This window comes from Melanerpes formicivorus, unplaced genomic scaffold (genome assembly GCF_026170545.1).
Source record: "Melanerpes formicivorus ecotype bairdi unplaced genomic scaffold, bMelFor1.0.p_v2 SCAF_3, whole genome shotgun sequence".
NCBI classification, from domain to species: domain Eukaryota; kingdom Metazoa; phylum Chordata; class Aves; order Piciformes; family Picidae; genus Melanerpes; species Melanerpes formicivorus.
Window position 1 is genome coordinate 33,284,459 of NW_027142355.1, and position 19,037 is coordinate 33,303,495.

The 19,037-nt window shown below is 43.2% G+C and overlaps 1 protein-coding gene across 2 annotated transcripts in view; it reads right to left on the minus strand.

Moving 5' to 3' along the window:
- The window catches only part of GXYLT1 (glucoside xylosyltransferase 1), a 40,627-nt gene that overhangs the window by 15,804 nt on the left and 5,786 nt on the right, over positions 1-19,037 (minus strand). The window contains exons 2-4 of one of the 2 annotated variants that reach the window (XM_068170223.1): positions 16,236-16,328; positions 1,099-1,273; positions 6-131 (exon numbers count right to left, since the gene is read on the minus strand). In XM_068170223.1, the coding sequence (XP_068026324.1) occupies positions 6-131; positions 1,099-1,273; positions 16,236-16,328 (394 nt within the window). The remainder of the gene's footprint in view (positions 1-5; positions 132-1,098; positions 1,274-16,235; positions 16,329-19,037) is intronic. The other variant, XM_068170231.1, reaches the window with a different exon arrangement.

Here is a 19,037-nt window from a genome sequence, read left to right on the forward strand (position 1 = left end):
CTTACTGGCAAGAATAGCCTTTGTGAAGCACATGGCTTAAATAATTTCTTCCATTCTGCTGCACTCTCAGTTGGAAATGTTATTGGATATAACGTGTAATTAACTTTTCCTTCATAGGGGAAGTCATCAAGCTAGGTGAAAAGAAGAGATCACAAAAATTACTTCAGCTCAATTCTATTACAAAAAACGAGATCAATCTCTGATTCAAAGCGATAACTGAACACAGCTGCAACACCTCTCTTCCGTAACAGAAACGCTTCTTCAACTACAAGAATCTGACTTGTGTTCAAATGCTTGAACAAAAAGTGTCACCTGCAGGCCACTCTGGAGAAAACAGTGTATCAGATCACACACAAGGTAAGTAAAATAAATCAGTATTTACAAAAAGTAAATATAGATTATCTTTCCCCATTCTTAAGTAGTTTCCACAGGAGATATACCAAAGAATTCTTTCTCAGTTTAAAATAAATATACCCAAGCTTTACCACTGTTACTGTTTGCACGACAAGTGCATATACATCAGTATGCATAACATACTAATGCCATGGTACAACATTTTAAGCATGAAAACAGTGAAATCCTCTATAGGTATACACTCATCAGCTTCTGATACTGGTATACTCCAGTCAAAATACTGTATTAATTAACTGGAATTTACTAAAATTAGACATAACCATATCTATGATTTTCAAATACTGATGGTTCACTTTGTTTCAAACAGACAGTGTTAAGGGTGACGCATGCTGGTAAGCACAGGGACAAAAAAAAAGGACAAATCTCTATTTTCTCATGTAAACCCAAGTCTAAATAAGCTCACAGGAGATAACCAGTTAGCATTCAGAACTTAACAGATTCAAGATGACAAATCAGGATGCTTTGGCCTGTGTCTATGAAAATCTTTGCTACCAGCAACCATCATTTTTCTGCAGGGGAAAAAAGAAAATTAATCCCCATCCAACATTATGAAAGACTTGCATATTACCTAATTTTTAGACCTTTGCATTCCTGTCAGAATATCCACAACTACTACCCAAGAAGTAGAGAAATTGCTACATATTGCTCAGAGTGTACTACAAATTCATTAAATTGGGTACTTACTATGTCTTTGAAACTCTTGTGCAACTGGTCCTCAGCAAAAATATGGAAGTGGAGAGGTTTGATGCTGAAAATAATGGCTGATCTCAACATAGTAACAGTCTCCTCCAGTCTTTCACCACAGGCCACCACTGCTAGGTGCATTTTCTCAGAAGGATGTGTTTTCATATAATCATATCTGATATAAAAATATTTTTTCATTTAACATGATTTCCAGCACAGGCTTTTAAAAAAAGTGCTCTTGCTTACTGCAGCATTCAATCTAACAAAATAGTCAGCAAGTGATAAACACAAAGTACAGCATTACACACCATATATAGCCTTACGTTTAACTTGGACTGCTCTCATATTCACGCCCACTATCCCAGACTATGAGGGAAAAACAAAATAGGGAAGAGCCATAGAGAAACTAAAATGATAGTAACTTTTTTTAGTGATCTTACTGTCCATTACTAATTAGCAAGGAATTCCACCAAAGTAGCTATGTTAAAGGAAAGATCACATGAAGTTACATTGAAATGTAAACAGCTGACAACACACTAAGTCTATGCACGCATTCATTTTCCCATCTTTCCCTGGACTAAGTATAGCAACATGACACATAAATAGAGTTAAACTCAGCAACAGAAGTGACTGATTCTATGATCTTGGGTTGGAAGGGAGGAAACTAATAGCTCAAACGGCCTTGGGGGATCTCCTGGTGCTCCCAGTGGTTCTGGAGAATCCCTCATATTCACCGACCACACGCACTGCCCACATCCTTGGGGCTAAACCACTGCAAGATGTGGGGATTTGGAATTCCTTTCTTTCTGAAGCCAGTTGTCCAGCACTTATGATAAGAAATGCCTGGTATATATTATACAGGGTACATTTAAAGTAATTTTATTACAATAGGCTAAAATTATCACTGGATAAATATCATTAGCTTGGTGACAAACACAGGAGGCACACTAAACCTAAACCAACCTTCTCCTGCATTTCCTATATATTTATGCCATTAGAAAAGCTTTCAAAGGTTTTCAAGATCAGCCAACTCAAAACCAGTCTTCAGAACAGTATTCTGTGCTTGAGCTATTCACACAGACTATTGGAGCATGGAGGCTAACAGAACTAACAGCAACTGAAATTTTAAACTACAAGATGAATTCCAAGTTATGCTGACAGAAAAAATTCTAACGTTAGAATACATTTCCCCAAAGTAGTGTAAGTAGAGATAGGCTTGGCAAACTCAACACCCATTCTTGGAAACTGGCCAAAGAGTGACACTTCAAAACAGAAAATAAACAGATTTGTTTCTTAGCACGATCTCCACCCAACGTACGTATGTAAAACATTTAGACACCAGTTTTCTCTCAAACTGACAAAAGACAATATGAAAATATGTCTCTTTTAAGGCATAGAAGAGTAACATAGAAGAGTAACATCTGGACTAGATGACCTTCAAAGGTCCCTTAGATCCTAGTGCATTTTTTTTGATGTTATGATTATTTTGAGTTCCATGAGGCAAAATACAAGCAAAGATATTGTGACCGCTTGAGGCTGTGCCTTTAAGAAAAGGGACATTTGCTGGAGCATTCTGGCTGAATGTTTTGGAATAATAACAAAAACATGATATTCTAAATGAATTTCATTGGTAGATTGGTAGAATGCAACTTTAAGTTTTAGTGCAGTTGGAATTTTTTCTCGGTTCACTCTGTTCTGCCTTTCCAGCCTGTCTGCTTCTGAGCAAGCAGCCAGAACGACCTTGGATAACAGATAAGAACTAATCCCTGCATGAGCTTTGAGGCCTAACAAAATTTCATCCTTATTAATTACCTTTTCTCTCTCTCTAGCCCTTTTTGGGAAAAAAGGGAGGTAGGGGGAGAGAGGGGGTACAGAGGGGGAACCCTCCTCTGTCCAGAGGAGGCAGTTTTGCCCTGTATCTGTCTTTGCTGTCTATTTCTGTACATATATTGTAAATACTGTATATATTGTGTATATACAACCTGCATTCCATATTGCTTGTACAGACAGCTCTACCCTTTTGCTTCTCCAACTGGGCTAGCTGTGGTTTCTTTCTGTTGGGGGGGAGGGAGAGCTAGGCCTTCTCTCAACCCACCACAGATATCACTAGAAAACTGATGAAGTTTAATGCCATAAGTAACAGCTGCGCTTAAAAAAGTTTTGGAAGAGTTGAATGCCTCAAAACTAGAAAATTCCAGCATTGCAGAGATTTAAGATTAGTAGGATTTTAATTAGAATATATTAGAATATAGTCTTAAATTAAATATCACATGGATGAAAGACCTCAGAGGTAGGATTCAGATCAAAAATAAGACACCTAAACAAAGATGTTGGTATATGAGGTTGTGTCCAAAGTCTCTTTAGAGCCAATGTAGACCCAGTGAGCAGGGTATGTTGCATAAATAACAATTAGTTTTATTTCAACATAAATACCCAGAACTTGAGTCAATTTTTTAACATAGGTATAGTGCCATCTAGTAAGCTCTAGAATACTTCATCTGACCCCCAGGTGCCACTCCAAAAGGATCTCAAAGATCACATTACATCTACTAGTCCTAAGGAGACATCTAGGAAACTCAAGTGCTTCTAGGTTAACTCCAGCCACTTACTGCTTGGCAGCTTAACAAGCTAGTCAGCTGCATCATTCTCTACACACTTTCAATTTTAATGAACACTTAAGATGTAGAATAGAATAGAATAGAATAGAATAGAATAGAATAGAATAGAATAGAATAGAATAGAATAGAATAGAATAGAATAGAATAGAATAGAATAGAATAGAATAGAATAGAATAGAATAGAATAGAATAGAATAGAATAAAATAGAATAGAATAAAATAGAATAGAATAAACCAGGTTGGAAGAGACCTTCAAGATCATCACGTCCAACCTATCACCCAACACCACCTAATCAACTAACCCATGTAACCAAGCACCCTGTCAAGTCTCCTCCTGAACACCTCCAGTGACGGCGACTCCACCACCTCCCCGGGCAGCCCATTCCAATGGGCAATCACTCTCTCTGTGTAAAACTTCCTCCTGACCACCAGCCTGAACTTCCCCTGGCGCAGCCTGAGACTGTGTCCTCTTGTTCTGGTGCTGGCTGCCTGGGAGAAGAGACCAACCTCTGCCTGTTTACAACCTCCCTTCAGGTAGTTGTAGAGAGCAATAAGGTCACCCCTGAGTCTCCTCCTCTCCAGGCTAAGCAGCCCCAGCTCCCTCAGCCTCTCCTCATAGGGCTTGTGTTCCAAGCCCCTCAACAACTTTGTTGCCCTTCTCTGGACTCGTTCCAGCAAGTCAACATCCTTCCTAAACTGAGGGGCCCAGAACTGGACACAGGACTCGAGGTGTGGCCTAACCAGTGCTGTGTACAGGGGCAGAATGACCTCCCTGCTCCTGCTGGCCACACTGTTCTTAATGCAGGCCAGGATGCCATTGGCCCTCTTGGCTGCCTGGGCACACTGCAAGCTCATGTTCATCCTACCATCAACCAGCACCCCCAGGTCCCTCTCTGCCTGGCTGCTCTCCAGCCACTCTGACCCCAGCCTGTAGCACTGCATGGGGTTGTTGTGGCCAATGTGCAGAACCCGGCACTTGGATGTGTTCAATCTCATGCCGTTGGATTCTGCCCATCTGTCCCGCCTGTCAAGGTCTCTCTGCAGAGCCTCTCCACCCTCTAGCAGATCAACTCCTGTCCCCAGCTTGGTATCATCAGCAAATTTACTGATGATAGACTCAATGTACTTGACAAGATGTACTTGACATAGACATCTATATGCAGATAATTTAGTCCAGATGGAAACCCTTTGTAAATCTTGCAGCAACACCTGAATAATAATAATAATAATAATAATAATAATAATAATAATAATAATAATAATAATAATAATAATAAAAAACAACCAGGTTCCAGGTTAACAGGGAGGAAAAAAGGAGAATCTAAGAATCTTTAAATGTAATGGAGGCATGCCCATTCAGACCTTTATACATAAAGCTAATTTAAACATTACACCATGTAGTAAGTAGTTAATGTAAAAAACACAAAGCACCCTGAATGTGATGAGGGTAGCTGAAACCCACAAATAAGTACACTGCTGCAGTCTCAACAAGCTGCAAGCAGCAGATTAGCTTCATCACTAATCCACTGAAAAGGGAATTACAGTAATTAAGCCCTGAAGTCAGGAAAGCCTACAGTGATATTGCAAGGTCATGTGAAAAATAAGGGCACAACCTACACCAACTACAGAGCTGAAAGCCAAGTTCCTGAACCACATGTAAGTACATGGCTTTCCATGAATAAGGTATGATGAAAATTACCTCAAAGCAACTCTAAAACACATTGAGATTCAAAGACTGCATTTTATTACTTTCACAGCTAGTGAAATCTGTGAATAAAAAGACAATTCAAGCTACACAACAAAACCCAGACAGGTCATTTTATAATGCTTTTACAGCCACTCTGTTCAGTCCTTGTTCTACAAGTTCCTGACTTCATGTGTTCAACTTTAAGATGTGCTTTAAAATAATTTTTTGAAAAGACAAAACAGTATTTAGAAAAAGCTAATAACTGAATTTCAGGTTGCACAATATGAGGAACAGCTGGACTCAGATCCTTCTAAGTCCACAATACAAACACTGGCCATTGGAGAGAGCCACCATTCCCTCTGGGTGCTACCCACCAAGACAAGGATGAGGTATATCTGTTTTCACAGACATTATAACAGGAGTAGTTATGAGACTCCAGAACTGTGGTTCTTACTCCAGACTCAATGAAGAGACATCCTTTAGTGATTACAAGCTGCATTTGAGTTCCCTGCATACAGATCACTGGCAATCACAACCTTTGTTAATAATCAGGCCTCAGTGCTGCTCCTCTCCCTTACATACATATCTTGCTCCACTCCCTGAGGGAAATCACTGCTCCATCTTCACCCAGGGTCATTAAATACTTAGCTCTTGTGCTAATCTTCTGCTACCAGCACCTTTCATCACTTTTCCCTCCTCCTCCCACTAGAAGCAGCATAAAGTTTAAGTTGTTCAGCAGAGCTTATGAGCTTGAACTCTGTAGTCTCACCTTCAGTATCAACATACTCCACCCACAGAGACAGTTTTCTATGCCATGATTCATCTCACTCCCTTCTTCATTATGTGTACTTAACTTCAGTCTTTACCCTAATTCCTTGCAAAACTGTCACCTCTCAACTCCTCTACTTCTTCTTCCGGAACTTTCTAGCCTATTACAACCCTTTCCCCATCTTTCTTCCACTGCTCTCCACTGAAGTTAGTCATACAGCTACCTCACCAGAAGACAAGGAAAGGAAAACCTCTCCTATGAGGACAGACTGAAGGAGTTGGGGCTGTTCAGTCTGGAGAAGAGAAGGCTCCCAGGTGACCTAATTGTGGCCTTCCAGTATCTGAAGGGGGCCTACAGGAGGGCTGGGGAGGGACTTCTCAGGATATCAGGTAGTGATAGGACTAGGGGGAATGGAATGAAGCTGGAGGTGGGGAGATTCAGGCTGGACGTAAGGAGGAGGCTCTTCCCCATGAGAGTGGTGAAGCCCTGGAATGGGTTGAGGCCCCGTCCCTGGAGGTGTTTAAGAGCAGGCTGGATGAGGCTCTGGTCAGCCTGATCTAGTGTGGGGTGTCCTTGCCCATGGCAGGGGGGTTGGAACTAGATGATCCTTGTGGTCCCTTCCAACCCTGACTGATACTATGATACTATGACTGTTCATTTATACAGCCCTGGGTCTGGTTATGACCTAATGATACAAAAATTTTCAGAAACATGGATTTTAATATATTTTTTCAGCAGTTCAGTAGCTGAGTTGTCCAGGAGCACAATCCAATGTTATTTACAACAACTCTAATTTGTCTGACTCTGAGTAAGTTTGGTATCAGAGCATCACAGCTCTGATATCAGAGCCTTATTGAACCTCAAGTCCAGGTTACAAAAAGTGTAAAGACACTGTCAAAAGTGAGGAGATACCTTTCAATAAAAAGCCCCCAAAAGCTCAGAGGTAACATGGAAGGCACAAAAATGCAAATGCTAGTTTTAGTTTCTAATTCCTAGTAGCCTGATATTTTGGTGTGGGAGAACTCCCAAGGAGAAACTGGAAAAATTAAACACAAACTGTACTTTAGTAAGACTTTTTTGGACAGACAGCCCTAATGTGTAAAGAAAAAACAATTCCAATAATGTGGCAGTCCTGGTTCCTGTGGGGAAAAAGAAATCCTCTGGTAATTAAAAAGGAAGAGCAAAGAATACACCTGTAATCCAACAGAAGATAGGAAGCCATAACAGGATTTGAGTGTTCAGGAACAAATAAGAGAACTTCATTTGCCTGAGGACACTAATTACATGTAGGTGTCAGTAAAAAAGAAATGAAATAAAACACTGAAGAGAGAGCACCACACATACTCCCAAGAGAAAAAATAAACAATTGAAACAATTCACTTTGACACTGTGAAGCAAATATGTACACTTTAAGCTTGAGAAGCCTAAGGCCAGGTACAAGTCCTGCCCTGAAGTTTTTGTGTTAAAGGGCAGACCTTCATTCTGTACTGATTAGTTCTGATGTGGGGTTAATAACCTCTGACAGGGTGCCATGGGTTCAGCCAGCTGAACCAGCTAATGGTATTTGATACTATGCTGATGTCATGACAGGTTTATAATGAAGCACGGGCTGGAGAAAAGGATCACAGGGCTTGGAGTTGAGGCTGCAACCTGAGATGCTTCCTGTTTCCAGGCGCTTTATTCCAGCTTCTGGTTTTGGGGTGGGGAGGGTTGGAGTCTCAACCACTTTGCTGGCTTGGATGCTGCACTTTTCCAATTGCTAGCTCCTTTGCTTATTGGTTTTGCTGGTTTGGATTGTTTGCTCATTCACACACTATTGTACACTATATTATTCCATTAAACTTTCTTTAGCTCAACACACAGGGCATTTTGTGTGTTTCACTCTCTCACCATCATGGGAATGAGTCTTGTTAGAGCAGGCTGCCTTAAACCAGGACACAGAGGAACATAGCTAGGTATCACAGAATCACAAAATTGTTAAGGCTGAAAGAGACCTCAAGGATCATCTAGTTCCAAACCCCCACCATGGGGAGGGACACCTCACACTTGATCAAGTTGCTCAGGGCCCCATGCAACCTGGCCTTAAAACCTCCAGGGATGAGGCTTCTACCACCTCCCTGGACAACCTGCTCCAGTGTCTCACCACCTTCATGGTGAAGAACAACTTCTTGAGATTGAATAGCCCCAACTCTCTCAGTCTGTCCTCACAGGAGAGGTGCTCCAGCCCTCTAATCATCCTCGTGGCCCTTTTCTCTGGACACATTCCGGCACGTCCAAATCCTTCCTGTAATAGGGGCTCCAGAACTGGACATAATATTCCAGGTGGGGTCTCACCAGAGCAGAGGGGGAGAGTCACCTCCCTTGACCTGTTGGCTATGCTTCTCTTGATGCAGCCCAGGATGTGATTGGCTTTCCTGGGCTGCAAGTGCACACTGGTGGCTCATACTGAGCTTCTCATCCACCAGCACCCCAAGTTCTTTTCTTCAGGGCAGCTCTCAAGCCAGTCACTGCCTAGCCTATATCGGTGCTTGGGATTGCCCTGACCTTGCAGGACCTTGCATTTGGTCTTGTTGAACCTCATGAAGCTGTCACGGGCTCACCTCTCCAGCCTGTCAAGGTCCCTCTGGATGGCATCCCTTCCCTCCAGCGTGTCTGCCACACCACACAGCTTGGTGTCATCAGCAAACCTGCTGAGGGTGCACTCAATGCCACTATCCATGTCGCTAAAGATGTACTGATCCCTGAGGGCCTCCACTTGTCACTGGCCTCCCCTTGGCCATGGACCCATTGACAGCCACTCTTTGGGTGCAGTCATCAAGCCAGTTCTTTATCCACTGAATGGTCCATCCATCAAACCCATACTGCACCAGCTTGGAGACCAGAATGTCATCTGGGACAGTGTCGAAGGCTTTGCTCAGATGCAGGTAAATGATGTCAGTTGCTCAGCCTTTGTCTATTAATGCTGTGACCTTGTCATAGAAGGCCGCTAGGTTTGTCAGGCAGGATTTGCCCTTTGTGAAGCCATGTTGATTGTGCCCAGTCACCTCTTTGTTATTACTCTGCCTCAGCAGCGCCTCTAGGAGGATCTACTCCTATGAATACCCAACATATGCTCAATGAATCTCCTACAAGGTTTTCAAGAACCTGTCTGTTAAGACACTGGCTTATGTTTAAAGATGCACACCATGACACACTGCATTTTAAATTAGCATTACTAGGTTAATTAAAATGATAAAGTAATAATTTGGTAGTAGGATATGGAGGTATGTTTTGATGGGTCGTAATTCTAGAACCTTCACTGCATCCCAGCTCAACTTGGAAAAACAAGCAAGCATACCTCAAATCATATCATCACTAAAATACTAATCAGAGAACCTCTCCTCCACAGGAAATGCAAATTATATTTATCAGAATATGCAGGAGAAATATTTTCACATAATCAACCTGTATTACTTCACACTTGGCACCATGATGTGCCTCAGAAAAACAAGTGGTAGATATGTAAACACAATACAGACAGCTTATTTATCACAGCCATTTTTCTTTTAATGCTTTGTATTTAATCTTAAAAAAAAAACCTGAAACCTTCAGTGTCTAGAAAAGCAAACAGGTAGAGAAGGCAACAAAGCCTGCACTGATTAGAAATCAACTATTAGATCATTTCCACAGTTATTAGAAGTAGCATCAAGGTAACTACAGAAATAATTTGGATTTGAAAGTGAGGAAGATTCTATTTTTCACTCAACTTATTAGCTTCCTACTGCTGCAGTGAATTAAAAATAGGTCATAATCAGAGCTTATTTTGTAAAAGGATGCTAACGATACCAGTGCGTAGGATGTCCAAATGTCATCCCTTCAATTACAAACTCAGTTAGTAGATGAGGTTTGAAGTTACAATATGTAAATAGTCTAAAAATTGACTATCACAGAATCACCAAGGTTGGAAGAGACCTCAAAGATCATCAAGTCCAACTGGCACCATAGACCTCATGACTAAACCATGGCACCAAGTGCCACGTCCAATCCCCTCTTGAACACCTCCAGGGATGGTGACTCCACCACCTCCCTGGGCAGCACATTCCAATGGCTAACAATTCTCTCAGTGAAGAACTTTCTCCTCACCTCGAGCCTAAACTTCCCCTGGTGCAGCTTGAGACTGTGTCCTCTTGTTCTGGTGCTGGTTGCCTAGGAGGAGAGACCAACCCCTCCTGCCTACAATCTCCCTTCAGGTAGTTGTGGACAGCAATAAGGTCTCCCCTGAGCCTCCTCTTCTCTAGGCTAAACAATCCCAGCTCCCTCAGCCTCTCATTAGGTTAATTTATTGACACAGTAAGAACAGAACACCAGAATCTCACAAACTGATTTATGATCCAGAGACATAATGTTGTTCACTTTTATGGATTAAACTCAGGCCAAATACAGCATTTAAGGTAAGGGTCAGTGCAGTTCAAGGACCAGACTGACATTTCTATGAAAAGCAAACTCATTGGAATCCCCATTATTTTGTTGACACATTTATAGGCAGTGGAGTTAGCTACACTGAGATTTTTGTCAGATATATAGCTCTTTAAAGTCCAGTTTTATTCTACACCTCACTACATTAACTGAATTTAACAAGAACACAAAGGCTTAAGTCAGCCCAGGATCAAATTACTGGGAGTAAGATGCTATGGTAAAACTCTCTTTCCTTTCCTTTCAAAAGCTAGTCAATTTAGAACTACAATGTTGCCCCTTTACAGAAAAAGCTCTCAGGAAGTTTTATCTTCATGAAGAAGCTTGAAGTAGCCCTGTGGGTACAATCTCAGCAAACAAGAACGCTAGACTCCATTTGATGCGGTTAATAAACTTGCAGGGGAGTTATTCCTCCAAAATTCTTACTGCAAACTTGAAAACAGCTACCAAGGATCTTTTTTTTCAAAGCTTATTGAAATTCTAAACCCTTCAGTTTCACAGTGCATCTAGTACAACACATATTTTGTCTGAAACAAACAAAATGATAACCCATATCCAAAGCTGAAACTGGACTGCAATTATCTCGTGTTAATTCTAAAAGCCATTGTACAGCAGGACAGCTATGACCTACTTGCCATCACAGAACAGTGGTGGGATGACTGTTATAACTGGAGTACTGCAATGAATGTCTATAAGCTCTTCAGAAGGGATAGGCAGGGAAGGAGAGGTGGTGGAGTGGCACTGTTAGTGTTTTGATCATGTAGAACTCAACAACTGCATTGGTAAGGTCGAGTACTTGTGTGAGAGTTAGAGGAAAGGCCAACAAAGCAGATATCCTGTTGGAAGTCTGTTACAGACCACCCAACCAGGATGAGGAGGCTGATGAGGCATTCTAGAGGCAACTGGAAGAAGTCTCCAGATCTCCACCCCTTGTGCTCATGGAGGACTTTAATTTACTGGACATCTGCTGGAAATAAAACACAGCAGAGAAGAAACAATCTAAGAGGTTCCTGGAATGTATGAAAGATAACTTCCTGACACAACTGGCAAATGAGCCTGCCAGGGGAAGTGCCTCACTGAATCTGCTGTTTGCAAACAAGGAAGGACTGTTGGGTGATGTGGTGGTCAGGGCCATCTTGGGCTTATTGATTATGAAATGATAGAATTCTTGATTCTTGGTGAAGTGGGGGAGGGGAGGAGGGGAGAGTCAGTTAAACCACTACACTCTGGACTTCCAGAGGATAGACTTCAGACTGTTCAGGACACTGGTTCAGAGTGTCCCTTGGGATACACTCCTGAAGGGCAAAAGGGTTCAGGAAGGCTGGACGTTCTTCAAGAAGGAAGTCATAGAGGTGCAGGAGCAGGCTGTCCTAATGTGTCATAAAACAAACTGCTGGGGAAGATGACTGGCCTGGCTGAACAGGGAGCTCTTGCACAGGCTCAAGAGAAAAAAGGAGAGTTTACCATCTTTGGAATGAGGGACAGGCAACTCAAGAAAGCACACCATCTAGTTAGGTCACACAGAAAGAACATCAGAAAGGCAAAAGCCCAGGTAAAACTCAACCTGGCTGCTGCCATGAGGGATAACAATAAAGGCTTTTACAAACACATTCACAATAAAGAGAAAGCCAAGGAAAATGTTCACCCTTTATTGGATGTAGGGGGGAACATTGCTATCAAGGATAAAGAAAAGGCTGAGGTACTTATGTCGCCTTTGTCTCAGTCTTTAATAGCCAGACCCATTATCCTCAAGGTATTCAGCCTCCTGGTAGGAATGGAGAGCAGCATCAACTCCCCATAAGCCAAGAGGAAACACAACCTGTTATGCCACCTGGACACTCCTAAGTCTATGGGGCCACAGGGGATTCACCTAGTAGGGCTGAGGGAGATGGCAAAGGAGCTTACCAAGCTGCTCTCCATCACCTATCATGAGTCCTGATTAACAGGGGAGGTGCCAGACAATTGGAGGCTTGCCAACATGACACCCATCTATAAAAAAGGGCTCAAAGAAGGATTCAGGGAACTACAGGCCTGTTAGCCTGACCTCAGTAGCAGGGAAGATTATGGAATACTTGGGTGCACCCACACAGCAAGCGGAGAATGACTGTAGGTCAGGCCCAGTCAGCATGGGTTCATGAAAGGCAGGTCCTGCTTGACCAGGCTCATCTCCTCCTATGACCAGGGGACCCACCTAGTGGATGAGAGAAAGGCTGTGGATGTTGTCTATCTGGACTTTAGTACAGCCTTTGACACTCTCTCTGACAGCACTCTCTTTGAGAAACTTGCAGCCCGTTCTTTACTGGATTAAAAACTGGTGGGACTGCTGGGACCAAAGAGTTCTGACAGAGTTAAATCCAACGGGCAGCTGGTCACAGCTGGTGTCTCCCAGGGCTTGGTGTTTGGGCCAGTTCTGGTTAACATCTTTAGTAATGATTTGGATGAGTGGATTGAAGGCACCATCAGCAAGCTAGCACATGACACTAAATTCAGCAGGAGTGTGGACCTGCTCAAGGGTAGGAAGGCATTGCATAGAGATCTGAACAGGGTACACATCTATGGTCTGAGGTCAATGGAATGAGGTTTAACAAGACCAAGTGACAGTTCCTGCACTTTGGTCACAAGAATCCCAAGCAACACTATAGGCTTGAGGCAGAGTGGTTGGAAAGCAGGCCAGTGGAAAAGGATCTGAGGGTGCTGGTGGATGCCCAGCAAAACATGAGCTAGCAGTGCACCCAGGTGGCCAAGAGGGTCAATGGCATCCTGGCCTATATCAAAACCAGTGAGTCCAGCAGTAGGGAAGTGCCCCTGCACTCAGCCCGGATGAGACCACAACTTGTGTACTGTGTTATGGGTGTCACAGTATAGGAAAGACAGAGGTCCTGGTGAGTGTCCAGAGAACAGCAACAAAGCTGGGAAGAGTATGAATGGTCTGTCATATGAGGAGCAACTGAAGGAGCTGGGGCTGTTCAGTCTGAAGAGAAGGCTAAAGGGAGATCTTATTGTTCTCTAAAACTACCAGAAAGGAGGTTGAAGCGAGGCTGGTGTTGGTCTCTTCCAAGTAACTAGCGATAGGACAAGATGACATGGGTTTAAATCATGTCAGGCTAGGTTTAGACTGGGCATTAGAAAAACTTCCTTAACCAGAGAATGGTGAAGCATTGGAACAGGCAGCTCAGTTGGTGTAGTCACCATCCCTGGAGGTGTTCAAGGAGAGCGTAGATGTGGCACTTTGGGATATGGTTTAGTGGTCATAGTAGCTGGGTCACAGTTGGCCTATATGATTTTAGAGGTCTTTTCCAGTCTTAACGATTCTATAATTCCAATACATGAAAGAAAATAAGGTTTAGGCAGCAGGTTTGTATACTGAGCTACTGTAATTGTTTGCTGCTATCCAAGGAGGGAGCAGTTTCTTCTCTGCCATCTTCACCACCTCCTCTCTTCCACAAACTCATTGCAGCTCTCTGAACTTACTAAACAGAGCAAGAAACAAATTTGGAGATAGACTAGAGAATCCACTGAAGAGCAGTGAGAAAGACTCAGCAGTCCCAAATTACAGGTGTGGTTCACTAGTTGACTAAAGATCAATCTAAGCCATCTCTTTAAGTAATTTCTTGGCAACCAATGAGCTTAAAAAGGACTGAGAGCACAGACACACAGAGGAGTAGGTGACAGATGTAAAGCCATTCTCAAAATCATGATTTTCAGAAATGTATTAGGTCTCATGAAGCTAAATCTATTTTCTCCCTTTCCGTCCCTAAAAAGATTCAAGCTTCAGGATGAAGGCAACCATATCAAAGGATGATCAGTAAAACTGTAAGAAAAAATTACTTACAACTTAAGTAACATACTGAAGGTAACTATGCAGTTTAGAAAACACACTGTCAAGCAGCTTAAGGTTTCTTCCTTTTCTTTTCAAGCTACTTCTGTAATCTAACAGATTACAGTGGTGAACGGTGATTGAGTCACTGTCCCTGGAGGCGTTCAAGAGGAGATTGGACGCAGCACTTGGTGCCATGGTCTAGTCATGGGGTCTGTGTTGATAGGTTGGATGTGGGTGACATGGACAGTGGCATTGAGTGCACCCTCAGCAAGTTTGCTGATGACACCAAGCAGTGTGGCGCAGCAGACACGCTGGAGGGAAGGGAGGCCATCCAGAGGGACCTTGACAGGCTGGAGAGGTGGGCACAGGCCAACCTCATGAAGTCCAATAAGAGCAAGTGCAGGGTCCTGCATCTGGGTCGAGGCAATCCCAGGCACAAATCCAGGCTGGGCAGTGACTGGCTGGAAAGTAGCCCTGAGAAGAGAGACTTGGGGGTGCTGGTGGACAAAAAGCTCAACATGAGCTCTCAGTGTGCACTTGCAGCCCGCAAAGCCAATCAGATCCTCGGCTGCATCAGAAGTGTGGCTAGCAGGTCGAGGGAGGTGATCCTCCCCCTCTACTCAGCTCTGGTGAGACCCCACCTGGAGTACTGTGTCCAGTTCTGGAGCCCCTATTACAAGAGGGATGTGGAGGTGCTGGAACGTGTCCAGAGAAGGGCCACAAGGATGATCAGAGGGCTGGAGCACCTCTCCTATGAGGACAGACTGAAGGAGTTGGGGCTGTTCAGTCTGCAGAAGAGAAGGCTCCGAGGTGACCTAATTGTGGCCTTCCAGTATCTGAAGGGGGCCTACAGGAAGGCTGGGGAAGGAATTCTCAGGATCTCAGGTAGTGATAGGACTAGGGGGAATGGAATGAAGCTGGAGGTGGGGAGATTCAGGCTGGATGTGAGGAGGAGGTTCTTCACCATGAGAGTGGTAAAGCCCTGGAATGGGTTGTCCAGGGAGGTGGTTGGGGCCCCGTCCCTGGAGGTGTTTAAGACCAGGCTGGATGAGGCTCTGGGCAGGCTGATCTAGTGTGGGGTGTCCCTGCCCATGGCAGGGGGGTTGGAACTAGATGATCCTTGTGGTCCCTTCCAACCCTGAATGATACTATGACTCAATGATCCTCGAGGTCCTTTCCAGCCTAAGTTATACTGTGATACTGTAACAGCCTAAAGCATCTGAGCAACCACATCAAAACATTTGAAATGATTGCTAAAGATGCAACTTTTAGGACACAGACTCTGCTTCAACATACTGTACCCTAAAGCATGTTCTAGAAAGGTTGTTTTCAGTCCTTCTGGATGAAATATTCTCCTCAGATTGTACAAAACATGCAATTTGAATCAGAAACCCTCCAAACTGAAATTAACCAAATGCATCTGCCAGTTTTCATTGCAAATTATGACATGGGTACTACTGTGCAGCAAGTTTTATTTATCAAACATAATTAGTTAATCAGTAACTTTCCAGACTATATTCAGATAGACTTTTTAGCAAGGTTAACAAGTCTCTTTTTTTCAGTTATGCTGATTCATTGAATAAAGTTTAATCTTTATAACAACACTTGAGTCTAGAATTTTAAACCCACAGTAAGACAGGAGAAAGCCCAGCTAAAAGCAGCCATAACAGAAGCAGGTGAAATGCCTATGAAAATATTTTGCTTTATCACCTTGCTATATAGCCCAAAATCATTATCAGCTCTACCTGTCTGTAATCAAATAACAAAGTACTGTTTAATAATAGATCCTACCTAAAAGCAGCTTCCCAAAAGCAGTTCATTCCACAAACATCAGAGGGCAGCATCCAATAGGAATTCCAGAAAGATACAGACACATTCTCACACCTAACAGGATAAGAAAAATAACCTATATAAATGTTACTGATTTTACGGTGAAGTTAAACGGATTTGTTTCTAGCTTAAGAATAATTTGCATCGTTAATTACCTGGCTGAAGACTGGCTATATAATGGAATTTGGATAATACAAACAAGGTGGATTCTTTTAAGGAATAGTGGTCCCCATCCTTTAGCTTTTCCTGTCCATACACTGTGAGTCGTTGGGATTTTTGAGGGTCATTCATTCTATGTTGTTCTTGGCTCAGTATAAATCCATAGGTAATAGACTGAAGAGCAGCACTTACTGATGGACAGTATTCCTTCACCATTGCAATACCTCTACTTCAAGTAGAAATTTAATTTTCAAAGTTACATTGTCCATTTAAGCACAATCCTTATTGATCCATTGCTCTATTTGGTGCAAACCTCATTTTTAACCAAACCCCCCCCCAGGGCTTTGCAATACCAATTCATTCCCTCATTTCATAAGAGAGCATCACTCTGATACAGAAATAACCATAATATCTGGCACAAGGTAATAATTTATTGACTTGTACTGACAACTAAAAAAAGCATGTTTGACTGGTCCACCACTACATGCTATGCAACAGTAACACAGGCAATCATCAAAAAGAGCAATGGAAATGTGTTTTCAAGGGTTCTGCTGAGGGTTCTGGGGAGGTGATGGAGTTGCCGTCATTGGAGGTGTTCAGGAGGAGACTTGATGGGGTACTTGGTGCCATGGGTTAGCTGTTTGGGTGGGTTGCATTGGTTGATGGGTTGGACACGATGATCTTGAAGGTCTCTTCCAACCTGGTTTGGTTTATTCTAATAAAGGTTATTCTATTTTTATTCTCATAAAACAACATCAAGATTTAAAATCTTAAATGAGCAAGTAGAATACTGCACAGCAACTCTGGAGTGCTCCCTCTTACTGCTCTGGTGACAAAAGGCCAATAGTGTTTAACCTCCTTTGCAACTCGGGGTCTGTGGACAAAAGACAGGCAAGAAAACCCATACAAAAACCCGATGATGGAAAGGTATTAAAGGCCTACAGCTCAGAAATCTACTGGAAGTTGGCTTTGCAAGTTTGAAAGGAATCAGCCTCACCTCGGCAGTGTTAGGGAAAGGTGTAGCGGTAAATGTTTCACAAACACCAGATTTGGTAGATTAATGTAGCACCAGAAATGACAGACTGCATTTCTTCCTTTTGTCAGCAGTTGAGAAAAACGACCTGATAAACACAGTGTTTCACAAAGCCTCGTTAAATGTTGGGGGAGGGAGGGTGGAGCAGTTCTTTGGTAGACACCGCAGGAAATCCTCACATCCTGTAGCTACATGCGTTTGCGAGAATTAGTGAAGGAGTTCTACCTCCTGACTTCAGAATGGTCTCCATGAATAAACATCCAGGTACAAAAAAAGATAATGCAGATTGTGACTGGGACAGCTGCACTTGGGGAAAGTAAACTGTATACAACCACTAGTTCTCTCTTCCAGGTTATTTCTTATATTAATCTTTGTGCCTTTTGAAGTTTCACAAAAACTTCAAGGCACATTAAGAGCTTGTGCTAATCTAAAGAACAGCCTTTACAGCTTCCACTGTGTACCTTTGTGAAGTAACTGTCTCTCATTGCTTTTGGATAAATTAATAGATTCTCTCACAAAAACAATTTTCTGGTTTGGAAGCTTGTATTATTATAACATAGGATGCCTCCTTCAGTTGTCAATTCTTGTGCTTTCTTAGCTGCCTTGAGCTACTGTCCCATCCAGACTAGTAAGGGAAGCTTGAATTAATAGAATAAACCTTTATTCAGAATAGAATAAACCAAACCAGGTTGGAAGAGACCTTCAAGATCATTGCATCCAACCCATCAACCAATCCAACCCACCTAAACAATTAAACCATGGCACCAAGCACCCCATCAAGTCTCCTCCTGAACACCTCCAATGATGGTGACTCCACCACCTCCTTGGGCAGCCCATTCCAATGGGCAATCACTCTCTCTGTATAGAACTTCTTCCTAACATCCAACCTGAACCTCCCCTGGCGCAGCCTGAGACTGTGTCCTCTTGTTCTGGTACTGGCTGTCTGGGAGAAGAGACCATCATTCACCTGTCTACAACCTCCCTTCAGGTAGTTGTAGACAGCAATAAGGTCACCCCTCAGTCTCCTCTTCTCCAGGCTGAGCAACCCCAGCTCCCTCAGTCTTTCCTCATAGGGCTTGTGTTCCAAACCCCTCACCAACTTCGTTGCCCTTCTCTGGACACACTCCAGCAAGTCAACCTCCTTCCTAAACTGAGGGCCCCAGAACTGGACACAGTACTCCAGGTGTGGCCTAACCAGTGCAGTGTACAGGGGCAGAATGACCTCCCTGCTCCTGCTGACCACACTCTTCCTGATGCAGGCCAGGATGCCATTGGCCCTCTTGGCTGCCTGGGCACACTGCAGGCTCATGTTCAGCCTACCATCGACCAGTACCCCCAGGCCCCTCTCTGCCTGGCTGCTCTCTAGCCACTCTGACCCCAGCCTGTAGCTCTGCATGGGGTTGTTGTGGCCAATGTGCAGAACCCGGCACTTGGCTGTGTTAAATCTCCTGCCGTTGGACTCTGCCCATCTGTCCAGCCTGTCGAGGTCCCTCTGCAGAGCCTCTCTACCCTCCAGCAGATCAACTCCTGCCCCCAGCTTGGTGTCATCAGCAAATTTACTGATGATGGAC